This window comes from Chiloscyllium plagiosum, unplaced genomic scaffold (assembly GCF_037043375.1).
Source record: "Chiloscyllium plagiosum isolate Xiang-an unplaced genomic scaffold, Cpla_swu_hap1 HiC_scaffold_16, whole genome shotgun sequence".
NCBI lineage: Eukaryota > Metazoa > Chordata > Chondrichthyes > Orectolobiformes > Hemiscylliidae > Chiloscyllium > Chiloscyllium plagiosum.
The window spans coordinates 78,783,056-78,803,925 of record NW_028270154.1 but is presented as its reverse complement, the minus strand read 5'-3'; the positions used below and the strand labels follow the sequence as shown (position 1 = coordinate 78,803,925).

Sequence of the window (20,870 nt, the reverse complement as noted above, 5' to 3'; positions counted from 1 at the left end):
CATGAAGGGCATGGAAAGGGTGAATAAGCAAGTTCTTTTCCTCAGGGTACGGCAGTCCAGACCGAGAGGGCAAAGGTTTAAGGTGAGATGGGAAAGATTTAAAAGGGATCTAAGGGGCAACATTCTCTACGCAGAGTGTGGTGCATATATGGAATGAGCTGCCAGAGGAAGTGGTGGAGACTGGTACAAATACAACATTTAAAAGGGTACATGAATGGGAAGGGTTTAGAGGGATATGGGCCAAAGGCTGGCAAACAAGACTCGGTTAATTTAAGATATCTGGTCTACATGGATGAATTGGACTTTTGGGTCTGTTTCCATGCTGTACAGCTCTGTGACTCTGTAGCTCACATTTAACTGTTCATTCGAAGTTATTCAATTAATGCAACATGCTCTGAGCAATGATTTCCTTTTCATCCACTTATCAGCAAGTTGGAATCACCCGAGAATTTTTATTTTTTCATGGAATGTAAGCATCACCAGTAAAACTACCATTTCTTGCTCATTCCGAATTGCTCACGAAAAGATAGTGACAAGTCACCTTCTTGAACTACTGTAGTTCATGTGATGTAACTCACACTGTTGTTTGGACTTGGCAAAGTATCAAGTGCCCTTCACAGAAAAAAGAAGTTGCACTACTTCATTGTTCCTCAATCTGAATATTCAAGTCGTACAGGTCAAAATGCAGAATCACCTCTCCATCAATAAAAACCTTGCAATATTACTGACACCTCACTATTGGGACTGGAGGGAACTGCACTGTCAGGACAAGCTCCACTAGAAACTATCTGGGACCAGGATCCTCGTGGGAAGGCTAAATGGGGTGGCCACATGGACCTTGAACTCATTGCTTAAAGTTTCCAGAACAAGTAATAGGACAGAGGGCATGGAAGTCATCAGGACTCCAACTTGAGGCACAGCAGATAAAGATAACTATGGAAGTTTTTGGAGAGGGTCAATACAGGACTATGGGTATCATACTTGCAAGACATGCAGTATATGAAACTAAGTAAATGAGCTTATGGAGTAGATTGAAATTGATGGGTATGATTTTGTGGGCAACACAGGTGTGGCGGCAAGGGTATTAGGGCTAGGAACTAAACACCCAAGGATATGAGTCCTGTTGAAAGGGTGGGTAGATGAGCAGAAGGGTTGGGGTTACCTTGTTAGCAAGAAAGTAAATCAATAGCAAGAAGCAACATAGGGTCAGAAGGTGTAGAATCTGTGTGGGTAGAGTTGAGGAACTGCAAAGGAAAAACGGACAATGATGGCAGTTATGTACAGGCCTCCAAGCAGTAGTCAGGATGAGGGGTAGAAAATAAATCAGGAGATATAAATAATCATGTGAAACTGCAATATGCAGGTGACTGAGAAAATCAAGTTGGTGGCAAATCTCAAGAAAAAGAAATTTGTGGAATGTCTATGACATGGTGTTTTAGAGCAGCTTGTGGTTGAGTCCACGAGGGAACAGGCTATTCTGGATTTGGTGATGTGTAATGAGGTGGACTTCAGTTGGGAGCTTAAGGGGAAGGAACCCCAAGGAGCAGTGTCCACATTATGAAGAAACTAGAACCTGATGTAACAGTATTCGAGTAAACTTTACTACATGATTTAGAGTTGACTAGATGGGAAGCCTAGCAAACATGGCAGGAGTTTCTTGGGGTAATTCGGGAAGCACTGCAGATATTCATTAAGGAAGAAGAAACATACCAAGAGGAGGACAAGACAACCATGGCTGACAAAGGCAGTCAGGAACAGCATTGAAGCAAAAGTAAAAGCATATATACTGAAATCTAGTGGCAAGCCAGAAAATTGTAAAGACTTTTAAAAAAAAAAGGACAACTGAAAAAGCAATAAGTGGGGGAGAAGATGAAAAATGAGGGTAAACTAGCCAGTAAAATACAAGAACTCTGCAAGGGCTTTTTTTAGATACATATGAGATAAGAAAAGATGACAAGAGGGGACAGTAGACTGCTGAAACATGAGACAGGAGATGTAGCAATGCAGAACAAGACATGGTAGAGGAACTGAATAGGTACTGTATATCAATCTTCACGATGAAGACAAGTAGCAGACCAGATCTTCAGTAGTCAGGGAGCAGAGTTGAGTATTGTAGTCATCACTCAGGAGTAGGTGCTGGGGAACCTGAACGTCTGAAAGTTGATAAATCATCCAGAGTAGATAGACCACACCCCAGAGTATTGAAGGAGACAGCAGAGGAAATTGCTGAGGCATTGATGATGATCTTTCAGTAATCAGTGGAGTCAGGGAAAATCCCAAAGCACTGGAAAATGGCGAATTAAACAGAGGGGTCACAAGGGAAGGGGAACAGTAGTTGTGAACTTATTAAGCCATTTCACCTGATGTCAGTTGTTAGTAAGATTTGAGTTCATTGTTAAGGATGAGATTATGGAGTATTTGGAAGTATATGGTAAAATAGGGCTGAGTCAGCACTGCTTTGTCAAGGACAAATCATGCCTGACAAATCTGTTAGAATTCTTTTAGGAGGAAACAAGCAGGGTAGACAAAAGACAGCCAGTGATTGTGATTGATTTGGATATTCAGAAGACTGCTAAGTAAATTAAGAGCCCATGGCATTAGGGGCCATGTACTGGAGTGGAGAGAGGATTGGCTGACTGGCAAAAGGCAAATAGTGGGATAAAGGTATCTTTTTTCAGGATGGCAGCTGGTGACCAGTGGAGTTCTGCAAGGGTCACTGTTGCCAGCACAACTATGCACAGCATACATTAATGAACTGAGGGCATTGTTGTTATGTTTGCAGATGAAACAAAGACAGAAGAGGAGACAGGTTGTATTGAGGAGGTGAGGAGGTTGCAGAAGGACTTGGACAGGCTAGGAGTGTGGGCAAAAAAAGTAGCAGATGGAATATAATGCAGCAAGTCTGAGGTTATGCAATTTGGTAGGTCGAATAAAGACGTAGGCTTTTTTTTTAAACTGGTGAAAGGCTTCAGGAATCTGAAGCACAAAGTGACTTAGGAGTCCGAGTACAGGATTGTCTTAAGGTTAACATGCAGGTTCAGTTGGCAGTTAAAATGCAATGTTAGCATTCATTTTGACAAGGTTCGACTACAAAAGCAGAGGTGTACTGCTGAGGCTGCGTAAGGCTCAGGTCTGATGGCATTTAGAATGTTGTTAACAGTTCTGGTGCCTATTTGAAAGGAAGGATATGCTGGCAATGGAGGTCCACAGAAGGCTTACACGAACAATCCTGGGGATGAAGGGCTTGCCAGTTAAGGAGCGGTTGAGGATTCTTGAGTAGTCACTGGAGTTAAGTTGGATGGGGGGGTGGGGCGGCACGGATGAGGGCATTGTTGCTATGTTTGCAGATGATACAAAGACAGAAGAGGAGACAGATTGTATTGAGGAAGTGAGGAGGTTGCAGAAGAGCTTGGACAGGCTAGGAGTGTGCGCAAAAAAAGTAACAGATGGAATATTATGTAGCAAGTCTAAGGTTACGCAATTTGGTGGGTAGAATAAAGACGTAGGCTGTTTTTTAACTGGGAAAGGTACCTTAACTGAAATACCTAAAGACTAGGACTTGAGGGCAAAGCCTCAGAGTGAAGGAATGATCCTCTAGCACTGAGATGAGAAGGAATCTTTTCAGTGTGCGCTGAATCCAAGGAACACATTTCTGCAGAAGGCTGTTGACACTAAGTTATTGACTATTTTTAAAACAGAGACACATTTCTGATTATTAAGGAGATTAAGGGTTATGGGGGGAAGGCAACGGAATGGGCTTGAGAAACATATCAGCATAACTGAGTGGCCTAATTCTGCTCCTATGTCTTATGGTCTGATGGTCATGTACAAAAATAACAATTAAAAGCTAAATAGTGATTTCCAAGGCCAAGTATATTACCTGGCAGGTTAGAAAACTAAAATTCCCTGAAGTTCAAGACAAATGTAATGGTTCAACAGCTAAACATGACTGAATTGCTGTGATCATTAACCTCTTAAAACAACACTTGGTTGTGGTTAAGCGTCACCCAGAATACTGTTTCTGGCTGTACTGGATGACATTGAAGCTTTAGGAAAAAGTTAAGGTAGGAGACAAAAAAAAAATCCCAAATTTAAAATCTTCAATTATTCTGATGAGCTTAAAAAGCTACAACTATAAAATTTGGAGGAGATTCCAGAACAATTTGATTCAAAGCTGCAAATAACAATGCAACCAAATCATGTTCACCAACAGATTATTTCAATTGGATAGATTAGGAAGAACTATCATGGATATATACTGCACAAGGCAAGGAGTTTTTGCAGCACGCTGGTCGTGTCTCTCCCTCTGAGCAGGAAGGCTCAGGTTCAAGTTCCACCTGAACTGAACAGGTTGATTATAAATAATTTTTGGGATTCTCATGGTGCAATTGTTTGTGGCAGGATTTCCAGTAGGTAAACAGGTTGATTTAAAAAAAATTATGAGGGGATTTGGAACATAATGGTAATTTCACTGGATTATCCAACTGCACTACCAGCTCTGCTGCTACATGTTAATTTTTCTGACGTCTAGAAGCTAAGTTCTTGCGGAAGCTGGCCTGATCTGTCAATTGATGCTCAACTCTGCTTATCTTTACAATTGCTTCTCGAAGCTGGAATAAATTTAAAATCATTTATAAGTAATTAAATTAGCTCATTTGTGCAATTTACTTTTCACATATCACTTTTGACTTATTGAAATGTATTCGGTACAAGACCATTGGGTAAAGTGGATTGTTTCCAATTTGCATCTTCCATGCATTGAACAGTGCTAAGAAATCCATTTCATAATTAACACAAGGACTTGGAGCAGCAGAGCTTTATTCAACAGTTTTAATCTCAGAGTAACACAGTGCTATGCCAAGAATATAAGAATTACAACAGAGTTTGCATGCTGGCAGTAAATGCAGCATGCTTCCCAAAATAGCACTCAAAGTGAACCCATTGATGGTAAAAGACTGGAAAAATAAAAAATAATGGAAACTTGGTGAAATTGTTGATTAGAATCTCAAATCTGGGATTAAAGACATCCCAGATTAATGATAGTTCTCCAAGCACCTTAAATTATTTTAGTCATAGGTACAAGAACATAGCATAAGTCAGAAAACATTTGAATTTGACTCCCCATGACTCAGTTAATTCATAGTACCTGGTTCATGAAAATCACAACGGTCTGATTTTTAGTCTCCCTTCACTAGATGGTTTGTGCAAGGCCTTTACTTTCAACAAATCTTAACTCACCCATTCAACAAAAAACTCTTGTTCCATCATCGCAGCATGTTTTGATGAATCCAGAACATCTGCCTTCTCGACTTCATCTGGAGGAGCATTCTGCATGAACGACTTGTTGTCAATCTTCCATAAATTACTTGGCAGAATAGAATCCCTACAGTGTGGAAACAGGCCATTTGGTCCAACAAGTCCACACCAACCCACTGAAGAGTAACCCACTCAGACCCATTCTCCTACTATAATTAGTCTACGTTTCCCCTGACTAATGCACCTAACTTACACATCCTTGAACACTTTGGGCAATTTAGCATGGCCAATTCACCTAACCTGCACATCTTTGGATGGTAGGAGGAAACCGGAGCACCCGGAGGAAACCCACACAGACATTGGGAGAATGTGCAAACTCCACACAGTCACCCAGGTTGGAATCGAACCTGGGACCCTGGTGCTGTGAGGCAGCAGTGCTAACCACTAAACCACGATAGTGGCCTAATCTCACCTCTTGCCTGAATATCTCTAGTTCTTCATTATAAATTAGCCCCCTGATGTAAAGAAACATCCTGTGCCTGCCCAGATTGCTTCAGTGCTCTCAAATCTTCATTGCAACACAATGACTAGAACTTCAGTGTTTTGGGTCAACACTTAAATGAGACACCTTGGTGCACCTGTCCACAAGTCCTCAATAGAGGCAAGACAGGTGAGCCAGTAAGAAAGCATATGGAACGGTCATTTTATTAATCAAGGCATTGAATATAAAAGTAGCAATGTCATGCTGGAACTATACAAGATACTGTTTAGACCAAAGCAGCGAAATTTATCAACAGTTCTGATCACCGCACTATATGAAGGATTTGAATGTCCTCCATAGTAGACAGAGGATTTACAAGAATGTTGTCAAGTTTAGAAAATAGCAGCTATGAAAAAAGTCTGGATAGGCTGGGATTCTTTTTCTTGAAATAGAATAAGCTGAGTTGATTTCATTAAGGTACACAAAAACAAATGAGTGGGAAAGGTAGACAGGAAAGGCTTGCTTAGCTGAGCGAAAAGATTGATTACGAGGGAGACAGATTTCAAGTGATTGGCAAAAAGATTGAGGGACATGAATGAAAATGTTTTCAAGGTATTGGGTATTTGTATCTTGCCTCACTGGTGTAGCAGCCTGAAATCAAGTCCCGTTATTCCTGGAGTCATCAAAGAAGTTGAAGATTTTAAAATGAGTATGTCAAGGTTCCCCATTCTTCCTGATTTTCAGACCCATGTTAACAGAAAGCAGAAATCAAACATATGTACTTAAAAATTATTATACAAGGAATTCAGCTCTAGCTACAGAACTATCGTCATACAAATGATAACTTTAATCCCCTTAGAAACACCAGAGACAAACACAATTAATGAAAAAAACCTGATTTATGGATGGAGGGAAAAATTGTTCAAATGGTTCTAGTTCACAAGGGTTACTGAGATATTCTTGGTGGGGCCAGAATGCTTCTTCTTAGGTGTACTTTGGATGCTTCCACTGGATTGCAAGAGGCCTAAGGTGGCTGGTTTACTCATAAAAAGTCTCTGACTTATTAAAAGTCACAGCTCACAGCAACTGCTGAAGCAAAGATAACTTGGTTTTCTTCACATTTAAAGTAGCTTTTTCCACAGAGGAGAGATAGAGAACTCCTTGGATGGTGGTGGCTGAAAGCTTGTCTCAATCCTACACATCGCCCCAAACTATAAACCAGATAGCTGCTGGCTTGCAGAAGATTGTTGATCATCGGTAACTGGTCACTTTTCCACAAACCAATCCTCACAGAATCCCTACTGTGCAGAATGAGGCAATTCAACAAACCGAGTCTGCACTGACCTCCAAAGAGCATCCCATCCAGACCCACCCTTCTCCATATCACTGCATTTACTATGGCTAATCCATTTAGCCTGCACATCTCTGGTCACTATGGGGCAATTTAGCATGGCCAATCCACCAAACCTGCATATCTTTGGACTGTGGGAGGCAACTTGAGCATCTGGAGGAAATCCACACTGACACAGGGATACCTTGCAAACTCCACACAGTCATCCAAGAAAGGATTCAAACCCGGGACCCTAGTGCTGTGAGACAGCAGTGCTAACCACTGTGCTGTTCTGATTTGGTGTGATAGTTGCATTCCCATGTGATCCCACATTATACGAAAATCACGTAATAGCAGCACCACCTAAACCAACAGGACCAGAATCACGTTGTAGCCAATACTGCTATGGAAAGTTTGCATTCTACAAATAATGACCTAACCTATTCAATTGCATTATATCTAATTTGCATTGAAGAAACATGCAGTATAGCAAAACCAACTGTACTTGTTGCCAATTTAGACACAACCCTTCAGCTGCAGTTAGTTCATAACCACTGCTGTTACCCGCAGCTGTGCAATGAGTTTCAAGTTACTTGCTTTCAAACCATGCAGCAATCCTTTGTTTTAAAACACTTCTTTTCTAATTCCAATTCACAGTTAAAATACAGAAAAAGAAAAAGACGTGATCTTTACAGTCTGGAATTTACTGCCTGTTTGGTGTTGGAGACAGAAACCCTCAACCTACTTCAAAGGGGCCTCGATCCTGCAAGGCTACAAACAAGGTTCATCCCCACACAACTGCAATTAGAATGGTTAACTAGTTTATTTCTTGTAAATCTGGTGGCAGAGACACAATGTGCCCAGTGGCCCTTCAGTTCTCTAACTTTTCATTATCTTCATGGTTATTGATCATCACTACATAACTGTTGTTATGCACTGTCCAAACTTTCATCTAACAACTATTTGAAGAGAATTGTGGGAGAATGAATAACAACCGTAATCATCCCACATGCAATACTTGATATTTTGATCTACATTAAAGTATCATTTGCTTCCATTCTGCATACATGTATTAACTAATGGTTTTGTAGAAACTGAACTGCCCCGCTGTCCCACAAAGTTTGCAATGTTCAACAATTTGAACTGTGCGCTCTGAGCTTCTAAACATGTAATTAATTAATATGGAGTAGAAACACAAGTCACAGTGTTGATCACAGAGTACTTGGTGTTACATGGTATTTTGATATGATATGCCTAAAATGTACCCATATTGATTAGCCATGGTAAATGCATTCATCAAATGTCAGATTTTACCAAACATCCCTCGCACATGAGGGACAGGGAAGAGCATTTTTGTGTAAAAAAAAAAGTCCAATGATTTGCCAGAGCATCGTTAAATAGATTGATGTAAAAGAATAGTACCATAAAAACTCCAGATTGGAGAACAAAAAAAACAAATCCAGCAAGGTTTCTGCTTCTGATTATGCCACTGACCTTGTTTGTAAAAATGTATGATAGTATGGCTAGCGTTGACTGCAAAAAGCTCAAATAACTTTCTGGCATCTGTTGTCAAGGCTCAGAAGAATAACAGCCATTAGAATAAGGAGCTGATCATGTTTAGGTTGACAGTCAACATTTTCTATAAAGCACAGAGGTAATTTAGAAATTAGGCAAGGACAAGGTTTAGTTCAGTTTAGTCATGCTGTTCAACATTAACAAAGCAAAAGACCTGGAATCAAGTAAGTAAAGTCTTCCTCGAGAAGAAAGCCACACAAAAGATAAAAGGCATCATGTTGGAACACAATTGCATATCATATTAAGAACATTTTTCATAATCATCTCCAAATAATTGCTACCCATTTACACTTCTCAAACAATAAACATACAATTTAAACTCCATTATTTACTTTTTGTGAAACACTACAAAATGCAATTGAAGAATGCATGCAGTGAATTTTTAGGATGGGAGCCTTTTGACAGTGACTTTCTCATATAAAAATGACAACCATATCTCAGTCTTAATCACACTTTCTCTCAGCACTTCCTGCTTTCCAGTTATCTTTCTGCAATTTTCTCTTGCTCTGATAACTTTGATCTCATCATACTCAGCTGCATTAATCTGAATTCCTAAAGAGGATTAGTTGTGCATAGATTCATTGCAATGGGGAAAAAAGTGCCTGTAATTTTCATCATACATTTTGATGTGAGCCTAATTTCATGTTGTGCTATGATTCAAAAGAAAAGCACACTCAAGTGACCAAGGAAATATTGCTTATTTTTGTCCATTTCCAGCATCTGCGCATACATTTTGCACCAATGTGTGACAGCAAACATTGAAGAGGCTTTCTTTTCCTCAGTCCGAGAACTCAGTCCATAATTCTGCTGTCACCCCAGCTCAGATGCAACGACCCAATGTAGACTTTGTATTGACCTTGGAATCTATATCACAAAGTAAAACCTGTAAAAGCTGGTGATACCAAGAGTTACGTGATGAATCTGGCATGTAATTCAACATTTAGCACACAGACCTGACAGCAGCATCCCAATTAATTGAACAGAAACTGGATTGTGTGTGTCCGGGATATAAATTTGCATTTGCACAACACAGTGACTTTACTCAAGTAAAAAGACAGCTGAACAGTTCAACGGTGCCATTTATCTGATGCGTGTCACAGTGCAAGGTGGAAATGATTCAAACAGAATTTGGAAAATGTGCATAAGTGATATGGTCTGCATTCTTTGTACATCCTTGAACAAGTCTACTAATTTTAAAGTAGTTACAGAAAAGGATAGACCTGACCTAAAATTTAAGTTCTAAACTAGAGGAAGGCCAATTTTAAAGGTATTAGATTCCCTACAGTGTGGAAACAGGCCCTTCAGCCCAACCAGTCCACATCGACTGTCCGAAAAGTAACCCACCCAGACCCATTTCTGATTAATGCACCTAACACTATGGGCAATTTAGCATGGCCAATTCACCTGACCTGCACATCTTCGGACCGTGGGAGGAAACCAGAGCACCCAGAGGAAACCCACGCAGACACAGGGAGAATGTGCAAACTCCAATTAGGCAAGAGCTTTCAAATGTTGATTGGGAGTGGACGGTCGAAGTTAAAGGATGGCTGGAAAATGGGAAGGCTTCAAAAGTGAGATAACAAAAGTCCACAGATCCGGTTAGGGTGAACAGCAAGGCTGGTAGATGTAGGGAATTCTGGCTGACTAGAGAAATTGTGGCTGTTATCAAGAAAAAGATGGAAGCATGTTAGGCATGGACTGCAGGGATCAAGTGAATCCCCAGAACAGTCTAACAGCAGTAGGAGTATACTTAAAAGGGAAATCAGGAGGGCAAAAAGGTGACATGTGATAGCTTTGCTAAACAGAGTTAAGGGGGATCCAAAGGGATTCTACCAATACATTAAGAACAAAAGAGTAACAAGGGAGAGAATAGGGTCCCTTAAAGATCAGCAAGGTCACTTATTTGTGGAACTGCAGGAGATGGGGGGAGATACTGAACAAATATTTTGCATCAGTTTTACTGTGGAGAAAGATATGGAAGCTACATAACTTTGAGAAATAAATAAATAGTGATACCTTGAAGAGTGTCCGTATTACAGAGGTTATGATGCTGGACATCTTAAAATGCATAAAGGTGGATAACCCCCTGGGACCAGATCAGGTGTACCCTAAAACTCTATAGGAAGGTGGGGAAGTGATTGCTGGGCCCTTGCTAAGATATTTGTATCATCAATAGTCACAGGTGAGGTGCTGGAAGACTAGAGGCTGACAAACGTGGTGTCATTATTGAAGAAAGGTGATACAGAAAAGCCAGGGACCCTGACATCAGTGGCATGCATGCTGTTGGAGGGGATTCTGAGGGACATGAAGGACTTATTGGGGAAGTCACATGCCTTTGTGCATGGGAAATCTTATCTCAGTAACTTGACTGAGGTTTTTCTTTGAAGAGTGTTGAAGAGAACTGGTGAAGGCGGAGCAGTGGCAGAGCAAGATTTTGCATGGTGGACTGGTTAACAAGGTTCGATCACATGGAATACAACTAGCCATTTGGATATAAAATTGGCTCAAAGGTAGGAAGCAGAGGATGGTGGTGGAGAGCTGCTTTTCAGACTGGAGGCCTGTGACCACAGGTGTACCACAAGGATCAGTGTTTTGTCATTTATATACATGAATTTGGATGTGAATAAAGGAGGTATGGATACTAAGCTTGCAGATGACACCAAAATAGACAGTGTAGTGGACAGCGACGGTGGTTATCTCAGAGTACAATATGACTTTCATCAGATGGGCCGAGGAGTGGCAGATGGAATTTAATTTAGATAAATGTGAGGTGGAACATTTTGGTAGGGAAACCCAGGGCAGGACTTATACACCTGGGGAGTGTTGCCAAACAAAGAGACCTTGGAGTACAGGTTTATAGTTCCTTTAAAGTGGAGTCATCGGTAGACAGGGTAGTGAAGGTGGCGTTTGGTCTGCTTGCTTTTACTGATCAATGCATGGAGAATAGGTGTTGGGTAGTCCTGTTGTGGCTGTACAGGACATTGGTTAGGTCACTTTAGGAATACTGCATTCTATTCTGATCTCCCTGCTATAGGAAATATGTGAAACTTGAGAAGGGTTCAGTCAAGATTTACAAGAATGCTGCCAGAGTTGGAGGGTTTGAGCTGTCGGGAGAGGCTGAATAGTCTGGGCTATTTTCCCTGAAGCACTGGAGGCTGAAGGGTGACCTTATAGAAGTTTAAGGTCATAGAGGGGGCATGGATAGGATGAATAGCCAAAAAACCTGTCCCCAGGGTAGGGAGTCCAGAATTAAAGTGCATATGTTTATGGTGCGAGGGGAAAGATTTTAAAGGAACCTAAGAGGCAATGTTTTCACGCAGAGGGTGGCCCATGTATGAATGAACTGCTAGAGGTGGTGTTGGAGGCTGGTTCAACTTTAACATTTAAGATATATTTGGATAGGCAGATGAACAAGGGTTTAGCACTTGCCAAATACTAGCAGACAGGACGGGATTAATTTAGGCTATCTCGTCAGCATGGACAAGTTGGACCGAAGAGTATGTTTCCACATGTACATTTTTACGACTAATTTGCCTTTCTTATATTGTATAAAAGTTGAAGCTTAAGGATACAATGGCAATGAATGCCACTCGTTTCAAAAATAAGACTGGAAATCATCAAAAAAGTGAGAGAAAAAACAGAGGATATCACATTACAATGACCAAAAAGATGTTTCATCAAAGTCATGTTTTAAAGGAGATTAAAATTTCAGACCATGGGGACTTGACAACTTAAGGCCCTGCCAATATCAGTGCAAAGATCAGTGGGCACGAATGCTGAGGTAAGTACACAGAGGATTTCAAATTAAGAATTTTCAATTGCAAGGCAACGGGAAACACGGAGAATGGTGAAATCAGGCTTATGGGGAAAATTGTGCTTAAAACATCAGGGGTTTCGGATCAACTAAAGTTCAAAAAGCAAGAGCGTGAGAGATTGACTAGGAGAGGATTGGAGTAATTAGGTATGCAGATGACAAACCAAAGAATAATGAATTCAACAGCAGATGGGTTATGATAGCAGTAGACTCTTCATGGGCTGTCTTTGCGACTGAGCAGATATGCTTGCTGAAGCTCAGCTGCAAACAAAGTCAAAAATGTAATTCAACTTGTGAAAGAGAGGAAATAATGTGAGTAGCAAAGCAGCTCCTGATTATTAGTTGGAGAAAATTACAGCGTGTATTTCAGACAAGAAATTACGCTGTTCCAAATTCTCTGAATACTAGTGGAAAAAAAAGAGTACAACTCAAAGTTAGCCCCGTGAAAGTAGATAATGGAGGAGAGTTATTTCAAGAGATAGTGCAGTTGGAGAAGTTGAGATTGCTGTATAGAGGACAAGGATAATGCTCAGTGATCTTTGTTTGTCTCTAGTTACGACCACTATTATCATTATTTTGGACAAATTCTACAGTGTGAACACTGAACTCTCAGAACATGCTATGCAATTAATTCTCAGCTTTTCAGTTTACCACAGTGTCTCAAGCTGCTGTTTGAGATCCAAAACCTGAAGCTCAGGTTTCTGCATCTGAAAACACTTTGTGCACATGTGGTTGTTGGGAACACAGATAGGGTTCACGACATTTAGTGCAATTTCAACAAGGTGGGTGATTGGACAAATGCACAGATGATGTACAACACATAAAAATGCGAGTTTGTCCACATTGGCAGCAAAAACAAGGCTGCCAAATTATTGTCTGAATGGCGATAGATTGGGCCTCCACCTTTGCCAATAACACCTGGGTATCCTTGTAGACAGGTCGCTGAAAGTAAGCATGCATGTCTTGTAAATAGCAAGAAAGTAAGCATGCATGTCTTGTAAATTGGCCTCATAGCAACAAGATTTAATATAGGAGTAGGGTTGTCTTGCTGCAATTATACAGGACCTTGGTGAGAATGCACCTGGAGTACTGCATGCAGTTTTGGGTTCTTTATCTGAAGAAGGATGTTTTAGCTATGGAGAGTATGTAACAAAGGTTTACCAGACTGATTCCTGGGATGAGAGAACTAATGTATGAAAAGAGACTGGATCGGTTAGAACTGAATTCACTGGAGTTAAGGAGGAGGAGGAGGAGGAGGAGGAGGAGTCTCAAAAATCCAACAAAATTCAACAGAGCTTAACACAGGATGGATGTTCCTGATGATGGGAAATCCAGAACCAAGGATCACAGTCTAAAGATACCAAACAAGCCATTTAGAACAGAAATGAGAAGAAGTTGTCACCCAGAGAGTTGTGAGCCCGTGGAATTCTCTTCCACAAAGAGTGTTTGAGACCAAAACGTTGGATGTTTTCAAGGAGTCAGATACTGTCCTTAGGGCAAAAGTGATCAGCTGAGTTGGATGATCAGCCATCATTACATTACATCGCGGTGCAGACTGAAAGCTGAATAGCCAACTCCTGTTCTTATTTGTTGTGTTTTTACATCCCACATATTGCAAGCCACACATTATATTCAACTGATCTTTACTGCATGTCTTAAAATTAAACCCATTTCTCTTACGTTAACTTTATTCTACTTCACTTCCCCTACTTTGCATACTTACATGATTTGATTCTCTTGCCCTAACTTTCACTTTTCCTGTTATTTTCTAGTTAATCCCATTCATCAAAAAATACACATTTTCTTAATATGAACCAATCAACCCATCACCTCCCTGTGACATGATTCATTTTTCTCCCTCCAGTTGTGTGTTCTCCTGGATCTGCAACTACTGAACCAGGTGTCCTCTTTTACAGTTGTGCGGAGGTTGAAGTGCTGCGCCCCTGATTCTGGGTTTCAATATATTCTTTGCTACCTCCTCTCTTGGTGTTGTGTTGAAGCTGACGTTGTCAAAATAAATGCAGAACACAAAGCCGCAAACTTTTGTTTGCACCCTGATTTACATCAAAGTTGGACTTCCTTCCACAAAACTACATTGACTTCATCTGATCATCTTGAGCTTCTCCAAATATTGTTATAATTTCTTTAACAATTGGTTCTAACATTTTACCTATGACATGTGTCAAGTCAGCAGCCCTGTAGTTTCCTGCTTCTCCCCCTCCTTTTTTGAATGAAGGAGTTATATTCATTAACTAACGTAATGGGACCATCCCTGAATCTAGGCCATTTTGGAAAATTAAAACCAATGCATCAACTCTCTCATTAACCATCTCTTTGAAGACCTGAGGATGAAGTCCTTCAGGACCCAGATACTTCTCAGCCCACAGTTCCAAAGATTTATGCAGCATCACTTCCATGGTTCCACCCTCCCTTCCATTTCCTGACTTAGGGCTACGCTTGTATGTGACTTGCATCATCTACAGTATTATGTAGACTAATGCAAAATACTTGCTAAATTCATGTACTATCTCCTTATTTTGTGTGTCATTAATTATCCAGCCTGACTTTCTAAATGACTTACTTTTTTTTCTGGTTAGCTTTCTCCCATGCTCTAATTTCTCTCTCTCCATTAAGTTTTGGTGATACTTGGCAGTTTTAAAACATTTTTTCAAATTTCAATATTCTGAACTGCCACCTCTCTGCACAATTATATGCCAGTTAAGTTGAATACCATTTTTAACTTTAAGTTAACCATGATGGTGGGTCCATCCCTTGGAATTTTACATATTCATTGAAATATGTCTATTGTGTATTGTGAAGTATCCATGAAATGTCTGTCATTGTATCTTTACTGGGCCTATTTTTTCATCCAATTCATCATTTCACTTTAGCCAGCTCTCATCTCATGCCCCCATAAGTATCCTTGTTCAAGTTTGACAAAACAGTGTTACCTACTCCTCTCTTCCTCAAACCAAAAACAAAATTTGATCATATTATGGTCAGTGCAGCCTCGAGGTATCTTCACTATGAGATAATTAATTATCCTATCTCATTGCACAATACTACATCTAATATAGCCTGCTTTCCTATCAGCTACAAAATTTGCGATACTGAGAAAATGTCCCGAAACTCGAGACTACTTCTGGCCATGTGTCTTTTCCATTGGATATGTACTTAAAGTCTCCCATGAGTATCATCATGCCTTTCTGACAAGCTCACGTTATTTCTTCCTTTAGCGCCACCGTATGTGGATGCTGTTGAGGGGCTTGTGCACCACTCGGACATGTTGACTCTCAGATTCATACTCCTGATTCCTTCCTGTCTGGCTATCACTTTACTTGTTAATTCCTTTTTGCCTCTACTCTGCTCTTAGATTTATCACATCTTCCCCTACCCCACTATTTCACTTTAAATCTTCTCCACTCCCCTAGCTATAATAATTGGCAAAAGCACTGGCCCCAGCACGATTCAAGTGGAGATCGTTCCATTGGTCCAGATCCCACTTTTCTCAGTATTAGTACCAATGTTTCATGAACTGGAACCCCCTTCTCCCACCAGTAGTCTTTGAGCCATACATTTATCTTTCTAATCTTATTTACCCTCTGTAAATGTGCACTAGGTTCAGGTAATAACAGATTCGATTCTGCTTATTTTTGTGCCCAACTCCTCAGTGACTGTGCAGAACCTTCTTTGTCCGATGCCATTGGTACCTACATGTGCAATGAATACTGGGCGCCGACATCTCAATCCAAGCTCCTTTTCAACTGGAAGCAAATATCCCAAGCCCGAGCACCAATAAACTGGCTGGACACTTACCCTTTGTTGCAGAGAAGTGTGTCAGTACCCCATGCTACAATGTCCACTACAATCACTACATTCCTTCTTAGTCCCACCATGAGTAGCTTCCTGCACCATGATGCTATAGTTATAACATCGTCCATGCAGAACCTAGACAGGCTGAAAGAACCTAAAACATTCTGGACAAATTCCAAAAATCTGGGTCCCTGTACATGTCTCATTCGCAGTCTCGGACACATTGATTCAGTAAGATAATACTACCCTCAGAGCTGTGACTGCCAGCTGGTACAAAGAAATCAAGATAATTCACCCCCTTCCTGATACATTGCAAGGCCTGTTGCTGAGGGTCCTGCTTTACGTCTGAGCTGTTCAAACTTCAAACACCATCTGCAGACAGGTTTACTGTGGACGAAACTGGCGTTGAGGAACTCCCACATGCTGCAACGATAACACAAACTGTCCTATCATCTTTAATGTGTTTGACTTGATATTTGGTTGTGTTTTTGTACATTTTACTCACCATAGCTGTTGCTATATTATTTTTAATCTGAGCAACAGGATAACCTTTAATCACTTCTTAGATACGCAACAATTAACCAGCTTCATCTGTTTTACAGAATCAAAGTAAATGATTACTCACCAAAAAGAGCACAATTTCATGATATTATTTCCTAGTATTGTCTGCTGCCAGGGTGAATTGAAGAAAACAATCATTTTTAAAAAGCTAACTTTGGAAAATATGTCTATACCATTAGAAGAGGATTATAAAAATAAATCCAACTGCATACAGTCTTGAAGATGTGATTTGTTGTCAAAGCAAGATATTAAAGATCACTGCTAAACCATGAAGCTTATAAAAAGATTTCCATCATTAGGTGAATTTCAAAGTCCATCATACCTATCAAAGCTGTGGTGAAACGGTTCAGGGACAAAGGTTCCTCATACACAGGTCCATCATGGCCAAACTCTATCTCACTCCTCACAAAGTCGCTAAAAAGTAAAAACAAACAAACAAGTTACTCACATTTTGATCAAACTGCCCTTCTGTTTTCTCCATTTTTCAGCATGTACTACAAACAGAGCTATTAACAATTTGAAGTGTTGTTAATTCCGATTTCTTTTCACAATTTGAAAGTCTATTTAATCATGTACCATATTTAGGATCATGTGCATGCATGTTCCCAAATGAATGTGCAATTATCCATTGGAATCAGCAAACACTGCCCTATATTTAATGCCAAGTGATTTTGATTTTTAAGAGGATGGAGTCATTCATTTGGTGTCTTTGAGTTTGCAAAAGGTATATGAATAGAAGGTACTTGGATTTTGCAAGGGTGGGGAGGGTTTTAAGGCTACCTGGCTTGTGCTGATAGAGGACCAACATTGGCACATCAGCGTAAATGGCCTCCTTTTGTGTTATAACATTCTACGAGTCTCTATGAACATCTTAGTTGAGGCCAGCAGTTATGGCCCATATCTACATGAAAACCGAAACAACTGCAGATGCTGTCAATCAGAAACAAAAACAGAAGTTACTGGAAAAGCTCAGCAGGTCTGACAGCATATGTGAAGAGAAATCAAAGATAACGCTTTGGATCCGATGACAGTTCTTCAACACCAGGTCACTGGATCCGAAACTTTAACTTTAATTTCTCTTCACAGGTGCTGCCAAACCTCCTGAGCTTTTCTAATAACTTGTGCTTTTGCTTGTGCCTCATATCTATTTGTCAAGGCAATAGTTGTAGACTGTACTTATTCAAGAGCACAGCTTATGTAACTTAGGCTGTCACAAAGTAGGAATTTGCAAGGTATTGACACAGTTGTAATGAAGGGATGACACATTTTCAAGTCCGAAGGTGAGAGATGTGAAAGCTGGTGGTGGAATTGTTGTGTCTGTTCCTTTGTCATTCTTGGCATTAGAGTTCATGACTATGGGAGGTACTGTTAAGGCAGGCATGCAAATTAGTAAAATGCATAAATGCATTAGTAAAATACTATATACTGCAGTCATGATGTACCATTGAAGGAAATGTGTTTAAAATGCTAGATGGGTGCCCATTAGATTGATGAAAGCATTGCTGGAGCTACAGTCATTCAGGTTAAGTGGAGAGCATTCAACTATATCCCCAATTTCTGCATTTAAGGAATCATGAACGGAGTCATTTGCTGCAGAACACGGAGTTTAGTTTGTTTTTGTTGCTACAGTATTTTTTTTGACTGATTCAGTTAAGTACCAAAGATCACATTGGTAAGTGAGCCCTTGCTCCCTAAAAGTACAAGTGTATCTGTTTCATGTTTAAGTGGCTACAGTAAATCCATGTCAAACAGAAGCCCTTGCCATCACACTTTGGCTTAAACAATATATCATTTGTTTCCATGCCATCGATGCAAAGTGGCTGAATAAACACTTCCAGAATAAAGATGGTAGGCTGTGACTGAAGCCGCAAATGAACAAACACCAAATAATTAAGTAAAAGTATGTCAGATACATTTTAGAAGTAGACCACACTGTCATGAGCACTTCACACAAGCCTATTAACAGTAAATAGATCAATCTTTGTTCTTTCTTAGGCAGCTTCACATAAAAAAGGATGACTTGCTTCTACACCAAAAAGGAGTTCTTTGATGAGCGAAAAGTCCCATAGACAATCCACAGCTTCGGTCACAACTGGGCCAGGGCTTCCCGAGTGTCCAGAGTTATGATGCACATTTTCAAGGAAGGTTTGAAGGTGTCTTTGAAGTGCTACCAATGCCACCAATTGGTTTGCTTACCCAGTGAAAGCTTCCAGCAGAATGCTCTTTTAGGGAGTCTCATGTCAGACTATGTGGCAATAAAATGGTGCTGATCAAGCATGGTTAATGTTTTGATTCTGGCTGGGCAAAAGCACGCATGTTGGTGCCTCTACCCTGCCAGTCAATTTGCAAAATCTTGTGCAATCAGTGCAAGTGGCACCACTCCAGGGTTTTGAGACGCCTGTTGCTTACAGTTCACATGTCTGAGTCATGGGTATGACCATGAGCATGGTGCTGGATTTTATATTCTGGTATTCAATAATACTCTTCCTCAGGCAACCAAAGGCTGCACTAGCATCTGAAAACTGTACTGAACCTCGATTGCTGCCCTTGTTGTCTGTAATATCCCAAGATTTGTTAAGTGGTCCACTTTATCCAAGACTTTATACAATGGATAAAGATGGGGGCAGTACTGCAGTGCATCTAAAGACCAAGAACAGCATTAGCGATATGACATAATCTTGCTTGATCTGGTTCTAAACAAGAATTGGGTCAGTGGTGAATCCATTGCTTAGGTTCACACTGGCATCTTATCACGGAACAGGCAGAAGACAGAGACAAACTTTTGGGCAACCGAAACAGAGGACGACATTCCACAAAACCAGACAATGCCTCAGGCCTTCGTGAAGTCAAGGCTATAAATAAGAGTTGGATATGTATTCTGCAGTTCTCCTCTAGTTATATCATAAATATCATATCCATTGTGCCAGTCAGAGGGTGAAATCTGCATTGTGACTCTGGAAGGAACTGTTCAGCCATACAGAGACAATGATTCACGAGGGTCCTAACGGGTGAAACTTCTGCAGTTATTCTTGCAATAATTTCCCCATCTCCATTGTTACTCTTAGGGTTGCCCATGACTGAGCAGCCCATGGGTGACAATAGTTACAGCGCTTGGGAAAGTATTTACTTAATGTAGTCTTCACAAGTAGAACAATCACAGCTCTGTAGATTCAAGGTTACTAGATGAGATAGAATATGTAACTGCAATTGCTTACACAAAAGACATAGCTAAGAACATTTCACACTAATTAGTTGTTTCTTTGAATTACTTAACCAATCTGTTACAATACTAAGAGTAGGTTTTAGTTAAGATCCTTCATTTAATCACAGATATAGATTCTGCAGTATAGATCCACCTTTATACAAAAAAAATCAGAGGAAAAGATTCAAACCAGCTTCAGCCAATAAAGTTATCCCCCATATCATTACAGGGAGAAATGACTTACAGAGATTAACAGACATTGCAATGTGCATTAAGTGAACACATTAAGATACAACTTGTTAGTTAAACAATTCTAACATTAGGTTTAATCACATAACTTTTGTTTCTCCTGTAATGAAGAATTTAAAATGTCCTGAAGTGATAGGCAAGTATCCAATTAATGTGGTGCAGCTGGTAAAATTCTATCTGAATACAGTATCCATTGTGAAAAGCCTCAAGATGATAAGGAAGTATGGAAAAAACATCATGAAGGACCAGGGATGGACCACAAAGCTATCCATCTCTTTGTTGTTAAATGCATGGAAATTGCTGAGGCTAGCGTGAACTGTATCAGATGCTGTACCAGACAGCCAATTACAAATGGATAACTTGGCGTTGCTGACCAATAGTAAACAAAGAGAGGACATGTGAGCTCTCAGCTTCAAGTGGAAAAATTAAAAGACATTCTGAAGCTTTGTGTGCGCTGTATTACTCTGGAGAATGAATCTTTAAATCGCAATAAAAATTAGCTGGAACCACCCCACAACTTGGACTCTCCTTGGAAAATATGAGATCAAACAGTTACCACAGTCAGCCCTTTCAAATGGTCACAATTAAA

The 20,870-nt window shown here is 40.2% G+C and overlaps 1 protein-coding gene across 1 annotated transcript in view; it reads right to left on the bottom strand.

Moving 5' to 3' along the window:
* Positions 1-20,870, bottom strand: part of rnf145a (ring finger protein 145a) — a 136,150-nt gene that overhangs the window by 49,414 nt on the left and 65,866 nt on the right. The window contains 1 exon segment of the mRNA XM_043703971.2: positions 17,153-17,244. Within this exon segment, the coding sequence (XP_043559906.2) occupies positions 17,153-17,244 (92 nt within the window).